Consider the following 17,383-nt stretch of genomic DNA (forward strand, 5'->3'; position numbering starts at 1 on the left):
TTTCATCGAGCATCTTGAAGAGTAACCACATGTCCTTGAACAGATGGGAATGCAACAGCCTTCTGGCCGGAACTTGTCTCTTTTTTATGCAAGTGTTTTTTGGAATTTGGGGGTTCAGTTGAGCAGGTGCTCAGCTGCTGGTAACTACTCTCAGTTAAAGATCTTTTGGCTCTTTCCCCTACATGCTATTTGTCCATCTCGTTTCCCACTACAGAGTCAGGTATTTGCCCCGCCGGCCACGGTGAGGCGCGCGCGGCGTGTGCTGCCCGCTTATCTCTTTCTTCCCTAGTCCGCCTTCGCGCCCTTAAGGAGACAGTCCCTGGGAATTTCTGCCTCTGGTCTACCGTTGCTGCTCTCTTCTCGCGAGAACTGCTCCTCCCATCTTCTCCTCTCACGAAGCCCCGCCCGCGGAGAGGTTCCATATTGGGTAAAATCTCGGTTCGCGGAGAGTCCCGGGAGCTGTTCTCGCGAGAGTACCGCGGGAGGCTCCCGTTTGCTGGCTCTGGAACCGGGACCACTGGATCCTCAGCGGGCGCAGCTGGAGCAGAAGTCCTGCGACGCAGCCCGGAGTCGGCCTTGACGGGGCGAAGGTGCAGGGAGATCGCGGCGGGCGCAGCTTTGAGCGCCAGAGCGCGTCCCTGCCCTTAGCGGGGCTTGCCCCAGTAGCAGAGGCGCATCTAGCCGCTGCGGCTGACAGCAGCCGCGCGCGCGGGAGTCTGCGGGGTCGCGGCAGCCGCACCTGCGCGGGCGACCAGCGTGAGATCCCCGCCCGGTTGGGCGGGCAGCAAGGGCCGGGGAGAGGGTGCGGGTGCAGGCGGGGGCCCCACAGGGCCACCTTCTTGCCTGGCGGCTGCCTCTGGAAAATGTCTCAGGAGAGGCCCACGTTCTACCGGCAGGAGCTGAACAAGACAATCTGGGAGGTGCCCGAGCGTTACCAGAACCTGTCTCCAGTGGGCTCCGGCGCCTATGGCTCTGTGTGGTGAGTGTCGCCGGGCCTGGCTGGGGCTGCTGTGGTCAGGGTGGCCCCTCGCGCCCGAGGGCCAGGCCTGCCCCACGGCTCAGCGTTGCGTCAAGTGGCAGGAATTTTCCTCGGGGGAGGGCATTGCTGCCCCTTCGAGCCCTGCCTGTTCTGCACCTCCTGCACCCCTCGCCTTGCACTCGCGAGTATGCTGTCCACCGTGTGCAGCACTCAGGTCCGCTGCGAGAGGTAGGTGGTGGTGGTGAAGCTCTATTCTGGCTAGCACCCTGCGCCTTCCCCTCTCGGAGGGTTGCTGTTCCGCGGCAGGCGCCGGAGAAAGGGCTGCTTCCTTAGGGGTCTCCCTACAGACCTGGAGCAGAAGGACCCTCTCCCGCGATGCGCCCACGCTGGGGCGCCGGAGCCTGTCCTCTGAGCGGACAAGCTCGGGGAGCTCCCGGGAGAAGCAGAAGGGCAGAGCCCAACCCGAAGACTGCGGTCATCTGAACAAAACTGACCAGGAAGGGAGCTCTCTCCGGGCTTTTTTTTTTTTCCTCCTTTTTTTGCAAACCTCTGTCGAAATCCCATCTTGAGAAGCGTTCTTTTTGAATTCGCACTTGAGTTAGCACCGATCCATAGAGCTTAAAATACCGACTTTATCTCAGTGAGCACTGTGCCAGCTTGAGTGGTGTGTTTCCGATTCAGTTGAAAGCGTATTTCCTTTCCGTGGAGGGGCGGCGGTGGTAATGCTTGCAAGAACACTGCAGCTTGAGAAACTGGCAGCCTCACTGATTAGTCACATACCACTGCTCATTTAAGTATTGTTCGACAAAACAATTTTCTCATTTGGAGCAAGAAAGATTCAGATCTGTAAGGTGCCCTCAAGATCAAAAAGTTATTAACAGTGCTGGGAGGTATTGTAAATTTCTTTTTGAGATAATTCCTGCGAATACTGTGGTTTAAAAGTCCCTCAGAGAGTTTGCAGGGAATTATCTACATTTATGGCTTGAGGTACACGGTGGTTTTCGTAAAGATATGGAACCACATAGAAAAGGAAGGGAAGAAATACTTTTTAGCTTTAATTTACACTATGAGTGTGTTTTAAATTAAGTCGATATCATATAATTTCCAGACCTGAAATATTTCACTAACTGCCCTCTAACTTCCAAGGTTTTATACCCTGTATTTTAGATTTTGTATAATTTGAAAGCTACGGATCTGAAACTAAATATCAGATTTAACTGTTAGTTTTTTCTGTGTTTTAGTAATTCGTGTTGTATGCAAGATTTGAAAAGGGGCCTGTAAAATCATTTTTTGTTTTGGAACAAATTCCAGGCTTTTGGATGTGTTAATCTTTAAATATGATTGCTGTGTTTCCTGAAGTCACATCATGAATTTCCTGTTTGGTAGAATCTTCTGGGTAATTGAGATTGTGCAATTGTGTCCAGCAACAGATCATGTTGCATTTTCTAGTTCAGGCTGCTTAAGTTATGTTGTAGAATGCACTGTGCTTGACATCTTTCTCCCATTTTTACAGTATGGCAGTTTACATTTTAAAGGAATTTGCAACATTTTACATTCAGAGAGAGAGAGAGAGAGAGAGAGTGTTTGTGTGTGTGTGTGTGTGTAGTTGATTTACAGCATTTTACATGCAGTATATACATATTATATATATATATATATGCACACACTTGATTTGCTAATTTTTAAAGATGTATTTGGATCATTGCTCCTTTAATATTTTATGGCTCATGAATATCCTTCCATTTTTTTCTTTCTTGAATTGACACATTCATTTCTGTAGTATCACGTTTTTGTTTTCAATGCTATTTAAATTTTAATGGAGTAATACAGCAGAATAAGTCAACTATAGAGGGTTTGGGTAAACTCCAGTTGAATTGCTTGCAAGAGTTCGCTACCGTTGGTGGCTAGCTCTGAACTGGAACAGGAGATCCAGATTTATAGTGAAGTATCATTAAAATTAACTCCACTTTTCTTTAGTGGTAACCTTTTCTGTGGTGTAGAAGCCAGCAGTATCTGACACTTAAAAGTACTTTTATTGAACAGATTTTAAAAAATAGGTAGTACATTGACATTGTATAAAATTTGAAAGCTTTAAAAAGGTATTCAGTGAAAAGCCTCCTTTCCTTTTTGTTCTCCAGCCACTCTACTCTCTCTTTTTTTTTTTTTTGAGACTGAATCTCGCTCTGCCGCCAGGCTGGAGTGCAGTGGCGTGATCTCGGTTCACTGCAACCTCCACCTCCCGGGTTCAGGCAATTCTCCTGCCTCAGCCTCCCGAGTAGCTGGGACTACAGGCGCATGCCACCACGCCCAGCTAAGTTTTGTATTTTTAGTAGAGACGGGGGTTTCACCATGTTGGCCAGGATGGGCTCCATCTCTTGACCTCGTGATCCGCTCGCCTCAGCCTTCCAAAGTGCTGGGATTACAGGTGTGAGCCATCGCGCCTGGCTACTCTCTTTCTTAAAGACAATCACTGTTAAATGCCTTGTGTCTTTCCAGGGAGGCAGAGTTTTATTATTTGCTTGTTTCTTTAGTAGTATTTCTACTAAAGGGATTTAAGATGTAACCTACAGCATATTGGTGAAGGAAAATACAACTGAAATTATATGACGATTGACAATAAACCAATATAACTAATGTTGGAATGAAATATCAGAATTTAGATTTACAAGTAAATGTTATTTTATTCAGAGATTCAGAGTAGTTATTTGAAGTGTTCTTTCCTTTTTTTTTTTTTGAGAAGAAATCTTACACTGTTGCCCAGGCTTGAGTACAGTGGCACTATCTCGGCTCACTAAAACTTCTGCCTCCTGGGTTCAAGTGATTCTCCTGCCTCAGCCTCCTGAGTAGCTGGGGTTACAGATGCCCGCCACCATACCCAGCTAATTTTTGTATTTTTAGTAGAGATAGGGTTCTCAGTGTTGGCCAGGCTGGTCTCAAACTCCTGACCTCAAGTAATCTCCCCTCCTTGGCCTCCCAAAGTGCTGGGAGCCACCATGGAGGCCTGAGCCACTATGCCTGGCCTGGAGTTGTTCTTTCTATGAGTACCTTTTTAGATGTGGCAGAAAACATTTTTTGGAACTTCTTTTAGAATCTACTTTGGAGCCTATGCTACTCTTTTTTGTGTGTGATGGAGTCTCACTCTGTTGCCTAGGTTGGAGTGCAATAGTACCATCTCTGCTCACTGTAATCTCTGCCTCCTGGGTTCAAGTGATTCTCCTGCCTCAGGCTCCCAAGTAGCTGGAATTACAGATGTGCAACACCATGCCGGGCTGATTTTTGTATTTTTAGTAGAGACAGGGTTTCACCATGTTGGCCAGGCTGTTCTTGAACTCCTAACCTCAGGTGATCTGCCTGTCTTGGCCACTCAAAGTGCTGAGATAAGGGGTGAGCCACCGTGTCTGGACCTCCATCTTCATTTTTTGAGAGTAGATTTGATTTTAGGGAATAACAGTCCATTAGAATCCAAATAATTTAGGGAACTTGGACTCAAGTCTGATAAGAAGGATTAGGCAATCATGTTGGTGATACTACTGTTTTAGGTCAGATAGGAGTTATAACTATAAAGTAATGGCACAGAATTTTTTGTGTGACTTCTTGAACTGGACCTGAACTGTACTTCAAAAAAAAAAAATCTCTGAATTTTATTTTATTAATATTTATTTATTCATTTTGTAGAGACAGAGTCTCACCGTGTTGCCCAGGCTGCTCTCAAACTTCTGGCCTCAAGCAGTCCTTCCACCTTGGCCTCCAAAAGTGCTGGGATTATAGGAGTGAGCCACCACACCCAGACCCTGAATTTTATTTTCAAGAATGAAAATAAATGAATAGAATATTTCAATGAATAAAGTAGTCATTGAAATATTTGTCAGCTTCCTAATTTTATTGCTCTAAAGTGTGGTATCCTTTGATGTGTAACATTTACAAATTATTTTAAGCCTATATTATTTTAATTTATACTAAGTATTGTAAAAAAAAAAAAAAAAAAAAAAAACAAGTAGCAGCCTGTGTGATAACCAACTGTGAATCAAAATAGGGTTTTACAAATAAGCCTTTTCTTTAAAGGGTAAAGGGAACTAGACTAGGTCTTGCAGTTTTAAGGAACTTTATGCATTGTCTGTGAGGGGAAATGAAGCAAAATTGTTTAAGAATACGTTGTTACAAAGCATTGATTTTGGGGTTTTGGGACAGAAGGGGAGAATCTTTGTGGTGAGTTTCAGGAAATACAAACAGGAACTTAAGTGCCTTTCCTCTGGGGTATGGTTTTTCCAGGACCTTGCTGTTGATTAGAGAGGAGGTGGGGCACTGGTAACCATAAAATAGGAGGTGAGAGTTGTGAATTACTCTTGGATCATATTCAACTGTTTATTCAACAGTGTTTATTGAATACCAACTATGGGCCAGGTAGCAGGCTAGGTTCTGGAAACAGAGCTAAACAATACAGGAACAAGACAATCCATTCTCTCCCGGAGCTTATAGCCTAGTGGGTTTAATAACTACATTTTATGGGTTGCTTACTATGTTCTAGCATTGTGCTGTGCACTTTATCAGCATAGAAAGTATATAATAAAACCTTTAGTAAAAGAATAGCAAAGTTTACTAAGAAATCAAATCCAACTTCCTAAGTGCTTTGTGGAAAAAGATTATTCTAGTGTAATAAAAATAAGTGAAGCGAACATTTTTTTTTAACTATTAATGGCCATTCACCATTTTAATTCTTTTTTTTTTTTTTTTTTTTTTAGAATGACCCAGGGCATAAATACATAAAATTGCATTATTATTAAGTGTACAACTGTGACTTTCTTGACTCCTGATCAGTGAGAAGGGTATGCCCTTTACTTTTCTAGTAGTGATAGTGTGAGCTTTCCATTCTTTTCTTTGTAACCAAAAAGTAAGGTAGTTGCCTGTATGTTACCAGTGTCAGTCAATAAGAAGTATTTACACATAATTGATGGCAAACATTAGTATTATTGATGAATAAAGATTGTTTTAAGAAAGAGTTCATTCAAAGTTGGCTATAAAAACATTTTATTTATCAAATCCCATTTTCCCACTAACAGTTTTCCACTAGTTTTTTTTTTTTTTTTTTTGAGACGGAGTCTTGCTCTGTCGTCCAGGCTGGATGGAGTACAGTGGTGTGATCTTGGTGGCTCACTGCAACCTCCGTCTCCGGGGTTCAGGTGATTCTCCTGCCTCAACCTCCTGAGTAGCTGGGATTACAGGTGTGCCTCACCACACCTGGCTCATTTTTGTATTTTTAGTAGAAATAGGGTTTCACCCCGTTGGTCAGGCTGATCTTGAACTCCTGACCTCGTGATCCGCCCACCTTGGCCTCCCAAAGTGTTGGGATTACAGGTGTGAGCCACCACACCCAGCCTCCACTGGTTCTTATTTAAAATAAGCTTCTTATCCTGGATCTCCAGGTTTTCAATTCTGCCAGTTTAATTTCTTGATACTGAGGAGTACTCTGCTTTTGATTTCTCTCTAGCCCAGTTTCGGAGATGATCTGTGTTGACTTTGCCTTTAATGGGTAAGAGTGCAGATATTGCTGAGCCCCTGGGGCCTAGAATTCAAAGATGGAAGAACTCACTGGGGTAGATCACCCTCACTTTCGAATTAACTGACATTTTTATAGGATTTTGCAGTTGATAAAGTATTTTCATTCAAAGCACTATTAATCAGTTCTCACTAGCTCCAAGGAGGCTGGTATTTATTAACCCCATTTTATAGATGGGGAGCTGAACTCATTCCTTAAAGGAATGGCATACTTGTCGGTGCTACTTTGGTTTTGGTTCTTGGGTTTCAAAACTTTAGTAGTCTCCTTTTCTATAGATGTGGGCTGCTGAGGTCATGTGGTGGCACCTTCTATGCAGTTTGCCTCCTCTTGTGAAAAAGGGGTTGCTGAGTCACTTGGAATAGAGCTGTGAGTTTAGGAAAGCAATCCCACTAGTATCATTGCCCAGCTTATGTGAGGGGTAATGACTTAACCCATTAAAGTCATGTCTCTTCCTCCGAATTGATAAACCAAAAATGTACTCATTGCCCAGATTAAAATTTTTTGCTGAAGGAATTATTAGGCAGTGCACATAGTTAATTCCTGAATTTATGAATCCTATTGGATTATAATTCTTCAGTGTACATTTATGTAAAGTTGGGACTGTCTGTACATGTTTGTGTTATATAAGTATAGGACATAAACAGAAATAACTACCTCTCCAGCCCTTTGAAAATACATTAGATTTTGCTTTTTGCAGTAAAATTTGGTGTAAAACTGATTTGTTCTTATCTAAGAGGTATAATTATTGCAGTGCTCAGAAAAGCCTCATTATAAAGTGGTCTCCCCTGACTTGGAACCTAGTGATTTCTCCTCACGGAACCTAGGGACTTCTTCATCTTGCTATGGAAGGCATTCACCTGTTTCATCAGGAAAATAACCAAAAACCTCTTTAAACTTGGAAATGTTTTTTGTAAAAGAAACTTTCAGTATTAGGAGTAGTTTGTCTTTCACAGTGCTCCCATAAATTAAGTACAGGCACAACTCATTTTATTGTGTTTCACAGATAATTGCTTTTTTTTTTTTTTTTTTCAAATCGAAGGTTTGTGACAACCCTGTGGTGAGCAAGTCTATTGGCACCATTTTTCCAATGGCAGGTGCTCACTTTCGTGTCTCTGTGTCACATTTTGGTAATTCTCACAATATTTCAAACTTTCTTATTATTATATGTTATGGGGATCTGAGATCACTGATCTTTGATGTTACTGTTGTAATTGTTTTGAGGTGTCTGGAACCATTCCCATAGGCAGACTTAATTGATAAACGTGTTTGTTCTGATTGCTCTACCAGCCACCTGTTCCCTCTTTCCATCTCCTAAGGCCTCCCTATTCCCTGAGACACAACAGTATTGAAATTAGGCCAATTAACAACACTACAGCGGTTTCTAAGTGTTCAAGTGAAAGGAATGGTGATGTCTCTTACTTTAAATCAAAAGCTAGAAATGATTAAGCTTAGTGAGGAAGGCATGATAAGCTGAAAGCTAGGCTTCTTGTACCAAAGAGCCAATATATGAATGCAAAGAAAAAGTTTTTGAAGGAAATTAAAAGTTCTAGTTCTGTAGACAAATGAATGATTAGAAAGCAAAACAGCCTTGTTACTGAGATGGAGAAAGTTTTAGTGGTCTGGATAAAAGATCAAACCAACCATAACATGCCCTTAAGCCAAAGCCTAATCTAGAGCAATGCCTTAACTTTCTTTAATTTTATGAAGTTTGAGACAGGTGAGAAAGCTGCAAAAGATAATTTTGAAGCCAGCAGAGGGTGGTTCATAGGTTTAAGGAAAGAATCTGTCTCCCTAGCATAACTCGATAGTGCAAAGTGGAGGATGCAGTGGCTAACACCTATAATTCCAGCACTTTGGGAGGCTGATCATCTGAAGTCAGGAGTTTGAGACCAGCCTGGCCAACATGGTGAAACTCCATCTCTACAAAAAAATACAAAAAATAGCCGGATGTGGTGGCTTGCACCTGTAGTCCCAGCTATTCGAGAGGCTGAGGCAAGAGAATTGCTTGAACTGGGGAGGTGGAGGTTACAGTGAGCCACTGGCAAACAAGTGACAACCGAGATTGTGCCACTGCACTCTAGCCTGGGCGATAGAGGATAGAGTGAGACTACATCTCAAAAAAAACAACCAAAAAACTTGAATAGATGAGAAATTGCTTCTCAGGGATGAACAAATAAAGTAGTTTCTTGAGATGGAATCTTCCCTTTGTGAAAATGCTTATGAACATTGTTGAAATGACAAAAAGGATTTAGAATATTACATAAACTTAGTTGATAAAGCAGCAGCAAGGTTTGAGAGGATTGACTCCCATTTTGAAAGTAGTTCTACTGTGGGCAAAATGCTGTCAAACACCATTGCAGGCTACAGAGAAATATTTCACGAAAGAAAGAGGAAATCAGTGCAGCAAACTTCACTGTTATCTTATTTTTAGAAATTGCCACAGTCACCCAACCTTCAACAACTACCACCCTGATCAGTCAGCAGCCATCAGCATTGATGTAAGACCCTCCACCAGCAAGAAGATAATGACTTGCTGACGGCTCAGGTGACCCTTAGCATTTTTTAGCGATAAAGTATTTATTTTTTTTTTTTTTTTTTTTTTTTTTTTTTTTTTTTTTTTTTTTTTTTTTTTTTTTTTTTTTTGGACGGATTTTCGCTCTCCTTACCCAGGCTGGAGTGCAATGGCACGATCTTGGCTCACCGCAACCTCTGCCTCCTGGGTTCAGGCAATTCTCCTGCCTCAGCCTCCTGAGTAGCTGGGATTACAGGCATGCGCCACCATGCCCAGCTAATGTTTTTTGTATTTTTAGTAGAGATGGGGTTTCACCGTGTTGACCAGGATGGTCTCGATCTCTTGACCTCGTGATCCACCCGCCTCGGCCTCCCAAAGTGCTGGGATTACAGGCTTGAGCCACCGCGCCCGGCCTATTTATTTTTTCGAGGCAGACTCTCGATTTATCGCCCAGGCTGGAGTGCAATGGCGTGATCTTGGCTCAAGGCACCCTCTGCCTCTCAGGTTCAAGTGATTTTCCATCCTCAGCCTCTCGAGTAGCTGGGAGTACGCCACCATACCTGGCTAATTTTTGTATTTTTGGTAGAGATGGGGTTTCACTATGTTGGCCAGGCCGGTCTCCAACTCCTGACCTCAAGCGATCCTCCCGCCTTGCCCTCCCAAAGTGCTAGGATTACAGGCATGAACCACCGTGCCCAGCCAATAAAGTATTTTTAAATTAAGGTGTGCATATATATGTGTGTGTGTGTGTATGTGTATGTGTGTGTGTGTGTATATATATATGACGTATTGCTATTGCATACTTAATAGACTACAGTATCATGAAAATATAACTTTTATTTATTTATTTATTTATTTATTTATTTAATTTTGAGACAGAGCCTCACTCTGTCGCCAGGCGCCAGGCTGGAGTGCAGTGGCTCGATCTCGGCTCACTGCAACCTCCACCTCCCAGGTTCAAGCAATTCTCCTGCCTCAGCCTCCTGAGTAGCTGGGACTACAGACGCGCACCACCACGCCCAGCTAATTTTTATGTTTTAGTAGAGATGGGGTTTCACTATGTTGGCCAGAATGGTCTCGATCTCTTGACCTCGTGATCCGCCCGCCTCGGCCTCCCAAAGTGGTGGGATTACAGGTGTGAGCCACTGTGCCCGGCCCGAAAATATAACTTTTATATGCACTGAGAAACCAAAAAGTTCAGTCACTCTTTTTTTTGTGATATTCACTTTGTTGTGGTGGTCTGGAACTGAACTCACAGTATCTCCGAGGTACGCTTGTATGTATGTGTTAACTATTTATAAAATTAACCAGTTTTCCAGTGCAGTGTTCCAACCTTTTAATAATTTATTCTAGGGAAGAAGAAGTGGTGGTTTGTAAATTCTGCACATGACGAATGGATCCTGGGTTTTGGGCATGCTTGGCTCCAAGGCTGAATGTGGGAGGGAAAGAGGTATTAGGAGAGTGAGGAGTCTAGGATTTCTAAGTTTTGGCCTTGGGTAAATGGATATATTTTAGTGCCATTTTCTGAACTTTGTGTTACAAAGTTAAAGGGAGTGTTACAGGGTACAAGATTGTAGAGAGAAAGGGGAAGAACATACGTTCATGGTAGTCTCCTTGAGGACAGGACTCATTATACCTTGAGTGCCTACCATGTATAGTTTAAGTGCTGGAGTTGAAAGATGAACAAAAGAGGTAAAAATTTCTGCCTTAAAGAAGCTATATTCTGGCCAGATGCAGTGGCTCACGCTGTTAATCACTTTGGGAGACCAAGGTAGGAGGATTGCTTGAGCCCAGTAGTTAGAAACCAGCAGCCTGGGCAATATGGGAAGACTCCTCTACTAAAAATTTTTTTTAAAATATGCAAGCTTGGTGGCACACTCTTGTGGTCCCAGCTAGTTGGGAGGCTGAGGTGAGAGGATTGCTTGAGCCTGGGGGGTTGAGGTTGCAGTGAACTGTGATCCTGCCACTGTACTCCAGGCTGGGTGACAGAGTGAAACCCTGTCTCCAAAATGAAAAAAGGAAGCTATATTCTAACGGGGATGGCAGTGGAAGTAGATAATGAATAAGTAAAATTTATAGTATGGCCGGGCACGGTGGCTCACGCCTGTAATCCCAGCACTTTGAGAGGCCGAGGCAGGTGGATCACCTGAGGTCAGGAGTTCGAGACCAGCCTGGCCAACATGACGAAACCCTGTCTCTACTAAAAATACAAAAAATTAGCTGGTCTGTGGTGGTGGGTGCCTATAATCCCAGGTACTTGGGAGGCTGAGGCAGGAGAATCGCTTGAGCCCAGGAGGTGGTGGTTGCAGTGAGCCAAGATCATGCCATTGCACTCCAGCCTGGGCAACAAGAGTGAAACTCCATCTCCAGGGGTGGGGGGGAATTATAGTATGTCAGATAAGTACTGTGGAGGAAATACAGCAAGGGAAGGAGAGCGAGTGCTAGGATGGCTTTTGGACTTTTAAGCAAGATGAACAGGGTAAGCATCATTGATAAATAACAATTGAGCAAAAACCTGGAGAAGTTGACACTGTTTGGACCTGGGTGAGGATGTAAGAACATTCTAGGTTGAGGCTTTACAAGTGCAAAAGCCCAGAGGCAAGGGCTGGGTGCTCCAGGAAATAGCTAGGAGACCAGTACAGCTAGTACTAAATGAACCAGGGGCCAAATTTAGGTAGAACAGTGTGTGTGTGCAGGGGGTGCTGCAGTTGTGTAGGTATCATGTAGCGTCTTATTTGCCTTTATAAAGACTGTGACTTTTCCTTTGAGTGAAGGGGGAAGCCTTGGAGGGTTATGACCAGAGGAAGGACATGACTTAAATCATGTTTTAACAAATCACGGTGCTCTGGGGTCCCAATTTCTGTTGCTTACCCATTCTATCCTAAACCACTACTGTGGATGAATTGGTGCAGAGCCCTGACCCATCCTCACAACTCTCATTCCAGCAGTCCCAGAGTGCCAGAGCCGGTATTTTTGTTGGGCCCTAGAAATATAGGATATTCCAGTCCAGCTCTTTAAATAACATGGGCTTACTTTACTTTTTCAGGATTTTGTTGCCAAAAGGAAGGGAACAGAGATTAGCTCTTGAGTTTAACTGAAAATGGAAGATTAATCTGCTGGCAGATTGAGTGTTTTTTAACTTCTTTGGCTTCTAGGGTTTTTCTTACTTTTGGATCATGTTTTAAAAGTCATTTTTACCTTCTTTCAACAGTTAAACATTTATGGTCTTATTTGGCCCTTTTTTTTATTTGACCCCTTTTCTGCTTTACATTTCTCTGCCTTTTCCCTATTACAATACTTTTAGTAGAGGTTTTAGACAGATAACCATTGTTATCTGTCAGTAATGTCTTGGCTTTGAGGCCCCAAGGATTTCTCTATTAAACTTGAATACATCGTATAGATTGAAAGATCCTACAGACATGTGACCCTGTAAAAACCTGTATTATTTATTGTCCTTCCTGCCTTTACAGATGTAAGCCCCCTCCCTTTGTCATCAGCTCTCCCTTTGTTACTCCTCTGTCATCAGGTTGCAGAAAATAAGTTTTCCTGCAAACATAGATTCCCATGGCAACATAACAAAAAGGTAATAGAACAAATGTTTATTTTGTCTAGACCTGCTGTCTGAGTAACATTAGACCCTGAACATGTTGGCTCCTGTTACTTGTATGAGTGGTTACAGATTCCTTATTTTCCTCAAAACTTATTTCTCTTACACCTTGGTGGTATAGTCACTGTACCTGTGTTATGAAGGAAGGTGTGTGAGTATGTGTGCCTTATTGTCATTCTACTCAAAAGTATGTATTGATTGCATTTCCAAGCTTATGGCTTAAAAATGTAGACTACACTACCCAACATGTGAGCATATGAAGAAAAAGCATAGCAGTTGTGTTCTTTGTTTTTATAAATTCATTAATTTAGTATTTCCAGTACACTATAGTAGGTGTTTTGTTTACAGAGATTTAAAAAAGAAGGTCCTTGCTTTCAAAAATATCAGTCCAGGCTGGGCGCAGTGGCTCACACCTGTAATCCCAGCACTTTGGGAGGCTGAAGGGGGCAGATCACTTGAGGTCAGGAGTCTGAGACCAGCTTGACCAACATGGTGAAACACTGTCTACAAAAATTAGCTGGGCATGCTGGCATGCACCTGTAATCCCAGCTACTCGGGAGGCTGAGGCACAAGAATCACTTGAACCTGGAAGGCAGAGGTTGCAGTGTTGTAGTGAGCCACGATCACGCTACTGCACTCCTGCCTGGGCAATAGAGCAAGACTCAGTCTCAAAAAAAAAAAAAAAGTATTAGTCCAGAGGGGACATATTTATGTTCCAAAGATGGCTTTTGGAAGTCCTCTAGCTTTTCTGCGTTCTTCCAACTTAAGTTGGCATTTGAAATCTACCTTATATTGCTGATTCTTCTCTTAAGATCTTTTTAGGTTTTTCTGTGTCTCAAATTGAGTGACTGCTATGGTTTGAATGTATTCTCCAAAGTTCATATGTTAGAAATTTAATCCCCAGTGCAACAGTGTTGGGGAGTGAGGCCTAATAAGAAGAGATTAGGTCATGAGGGCTCTGCCCTCTTGACTGGATTGATGTCATGATCAAGGAAGTGGGTTAGTTATCACGAGAGTGGCTTTGTTATTAAAGCAAGTTCAGTCCCCTCTTGCTCTTTCTCTGTCACCATCTCTCATCTTCTCTCACCCTCTTGCCTTCCACCATTGGATGACACAGCAAGAAGGCCTTCACTAGATGTTAGCACCTTGATATTGGACTTTCCAGCCTCATGGACTGTGAGAAATAAGTTTCTTTTCTGTGTAAATTACCCAATCTGTGATATTCTGTTATAGCCACACAAAATGCACTAAGACTGACATACTGGTCACTTTTTACATCTAAGGTAATTTTATGCAAAGGTGTATGTTGGAAATCTGTGTCAGACAAGCCCTTCCATCTGATTATTCAGCTCTAGAAATGATGACATCAGCATCTGTTCACAAGAAGCCAAAGCAATAACTTTTGATCTGCCAAGGCTCAGGGAGGATGTTTTAGGAGGAAAAAAGGACTCTGTGGGTAACAGTCATTTAGATCCTTAACCCATCCCTATACTTCCACTTGGGGTAATGTCTCTGGCTGTGACAGTCTTCTCACCTACAGTTATGTGGCCCTAATCATACCCTTACTTTTGTCTGTGACGATTGAGGTGTCTGGCTTATGTAAGTGTATATTGAACTCATCTTTCTTGTATTTTCTCATCCCTGTAGTAGGTATAACTTGATTTCCAGAAATAATTGCTTTATTCTTAATATCTCCAATAGCTATTTATTTTTTTCTCCCCTGTCAAATCTTTTAAGACTTTAGCTGGCTCGAACCTTCTTGAACTTAGGCTTTCGAATAGTTTCTATTTGTGTTTTCTTCTCCAGGCTACCAGATGCTGGTAAAAATATTAGTTGTCTTCCTCCTTCAGTGGTGATCATAGTATTAAGTTGAAGTGAAATGTTAATATTGGCATCTTATACTGATATACTTCTTATGTCATTCCTTTATTTGACATGATAAATTTGGCTTGCATCATTATCTGATTCCTAGTTTAGTGTTCTAAGTGCTTTACGCTTTGAATGATCTGTTGTGAAATGAGCAATCTCACTATTAAATGATGCTGATGCTAGAGCAAACAGAAAAACATTAGCAAACTCCCAAATATAGTACAGGTTGAGTGTTCCTTATCCAAAATGCTTGGGACCACAAATATTTTGGATTTTGGATTTTAGAATATTTGTCTTATATTTCCCAGTTGAGCATCTTTTTCAAAATATGCAAAATCCAAAATCCTCCAATGCATATTTCTCTTGAGCGTCATGTTGTTGCCCAAAAAGTTGATTTTGAAGCATTTTAGGTTTTGGATTTTCAGATTAGGGATACTCAACCTGTATAACCTAGAGTAATTCAACCTATTGACATTTTAGGTGGGATAATTTCTGGACTCACTTGTGCATTGTAGTGTGTTTAGCAGCATCCCTGTTTCATACACACTATATACTAATAGCAATTCCCAGTTGTGACAACCAAAAATATCTGTAGACGTTGCCACATATCTCTTGAGGAAGTAGGGAGGGCAAAATCACCTTTAGTCAAGAACCACTTTTATAACCTTATGTATTTGGATTGGTTGGCCCTGAGTAAAAACTAGATAGGATAACATGAGCCTTCTACCCGCGTAAAGGTAGAGATACTGCACTTTCTGCATTATAAGTTGGGCCTCCCTAAACGTGATTTGCATTATTTCTAAGAGAGTAACAGCATTTTTAATCGTCAAGGTCCTGGCTATAACTCGATAAGCTTCATGTATGGGAGAACTTGCACAAGCATGTTTGCGAGAGGCCAGGTGTTTCACTGGCACGTTTGAGAAACAACTAGTTAGTGAGGGAGACCTGATTTTCATGAATAATTGTTTTTGTCCTTATCATGGCCCCAACTTAAGGTGTTTTGAAATTTTCTGGAGAAGAAATGAGCATGCAGTCCAAGTTGGTAGGTAGGTTGTATGAAGTCCAAGTTGGTAGGTAGATAGGTAGGTAGAAATTAGCATGCGGTCCAAGTTGGTAGATAAGTAGTATTTTCCCCAGTGTCTCTCTGGAATTCTGTGTCCTTTCTCTTGGGTCTTTTTCAGTATTTAGCATTTTCAAACTTCTAGAAATAAAATGCTGTTTAGAAGACCACAAAGAGAGCTGCGGATGAACTAAGGAACAAGAAGTGGTATATTGTGAATTAATTTTCTGTATGTTTTTGAAGCTTCTTGCATCTGGGAAGGCTTGCTTAGTTTTTAAAATATTAGGTAGTAACAGACTGCATTTTTGAAGATCTTGTAGATCTCAGGTAGCAGTAACTCAGGAAGATCAGCCTTCTTTGATTTAGAATGTCCTTTAGACACATTATCTATTCTGGTACCTTAGAACATACAATGCAGTTTCCTGGATTATCAGTGATACTGCTTTAATTACTTTAAGGCTATGAGGCAGTAACTAACTTTAGTGTCAAAATGTATAAATCTTAATATTTAACGTGTTCTTTTTTAAAAAAACACCCCTTTAAAGTACTCTGCTATTCAGATTTTTCCTTGTGTTTCTCTAATTCTCCTATTTCATCCATTGGTCAGTTTTTTCTTCCTCTTTTCTTTCTGCTCCATGATCCATTCTTTTTTTTCTTTTTTTTTTTTTTTTAGAGATGGGGTTTCTCTGTGTTGGTCAGGCTGGTCTCAAACTCCCAACCTCAGGTGATCCTCCTGCCTCGGCCTCCCAAAGTGCTGGGATTACAGGTGTGAGCCACTACGCCCGGCTTCATGATCCATTCTTAAAATTTTCTTTTCTCTTTCTGTGCGTATTCTTTTTGAATTCATTATCTGATACAGTCTCAACAATGGTCTTGTTCATGTACTGTACTTCCAGATTTGTACTTTGAAACCTAATCTCATGAATGTCTGACCCTTTGGATTCTAAATTTATTGAGATGTAATGTTTCATGCTTTCTCTTGATTACTGTCCTCCATACTTCTTGAGGATATTCCCAGAGTTGTAGTAATAACTTTCCTTGGAATGGGATTCATGTTGGAAACTTGAATGGTTTAGTTTAGGTATGTAAAGCTGATATCATCATTAGCACTGATGATTGACAGTAGTATAAAAATTACAATCGAGGAATGAACCAATTTACCTGAAGTTTTCTATAACTCTAGGTATTAAGGCAACCTAATTTTGAAAGTTTGAAATATATGGATATAAATATTGATGCATATGTTTTAGATTTACTGTAGCGAAGGAAATTTGCCAGTTGTCCATCAGACAGCTTTAAATGCCCATCAATGTGTAAAAGATATAGACCTAAAATATTAATAAATTATGTATACATGTATGAAGGTATTGTTGTTTACAGAGAAGTGGAGACATTGTCGAGTTACAGTGGTTAGTGTGGTTTCATGGAGGAGGAAAGATTTTGAAGATTATTTAGATCTAAAGATGGGTATTTGGAGAGGAGAAAAGGAACATTTTCAGACAAGAGAAAACATAAACCGAAAGAATAGACGTGAAAAGGACTGTCCTGACAGGAGGAACATCTCAGGTAGGGTGAACTCAGTTGTGGTTCTCATTCTTGTGCTTCAGACTCACTGTGGAACTTTTAAACATATCCTCAGAAATTAAGAATGAGATCTAGGGGCAATTTTTTTTTTATGTCTCTATTATTAAACACAATTACAGGCATACCCAGTTTTAGACTGCATTCTAGCCGGGGCAATAAAGCAACACCCCTGTTCTCTCTCCCTCTTCCTCTTCCTTTTTCTTCCTTTCCTTTATTCT

The 17,383-nt window shown here is 41.7% G+C and overlaps 1 protein-coding gene and 1 long non-coding RNA gene across 8 annotated transcripts in view; both read left to right on the top strand.

Moving 5' to 3' along the window:
- Positions 1 to 350: 350 nt before the first annotated feature.
- The window catches only part of MAPK14 (mitogen-activated protein kinase 14), an 82,147-nt gene continuing 65,114 nt past the window's right edge, over positions 351 to 17,383 (top strand). For 4 of the 7 annotated variants that reach the window (XM_032253546.1, XM_032253547.1, XM_032253548.1 and 1 more), the window contains exon 1: positions 351 to 979. In XM_032253546.1, the coding sequence (XP_032109437.1) occupies positions 864 to 979 (116 nt within the window). In that variant the 5' untranslated portion in view covers positions 351 to 863. Of the gene's footprint in view, positions 980 to 1,081; positions 1,208 to 1,721; positions 1,870 to 17,383 lie in introns of those variants that run through there. The other 3 variants (XM_032253550.1, XM_032253549.1, XM_032253551.1) reach the window with 3 other exon arrangements.
- LOC116533683 overlaps positions 1,876 to 17,383 on the top strand; it is a 23,957-nt gene continuing 8,449 nt past the window's right edge. The window contains exon 1 of the long non-coding RNA XR_004261404.1: positions 1,876 to 2,559. This is a non-coding gene — a long non-coding RNA (uncharacterized LOC116533683). The remainder of the gene's footprint in view (positions 2,560 to 17,383) is intronic.

This window comes from Sapajus apella, unplaced genomic scaffold, assembly GCF_009761245.1.
Source record: "Sapajus apella isolate SASKATOON/1434 unplaced genomic scaffold, GSC_monkey_1.0 scaffold83, whole genome shotgun sequence".
Classification (NCBI taxonomy): domain Eukaryota; kingdom Metazoa; phylum Chordata; class Mammalia; order Primates; family Cebidae; genus Sapajus; species Sapajus apella.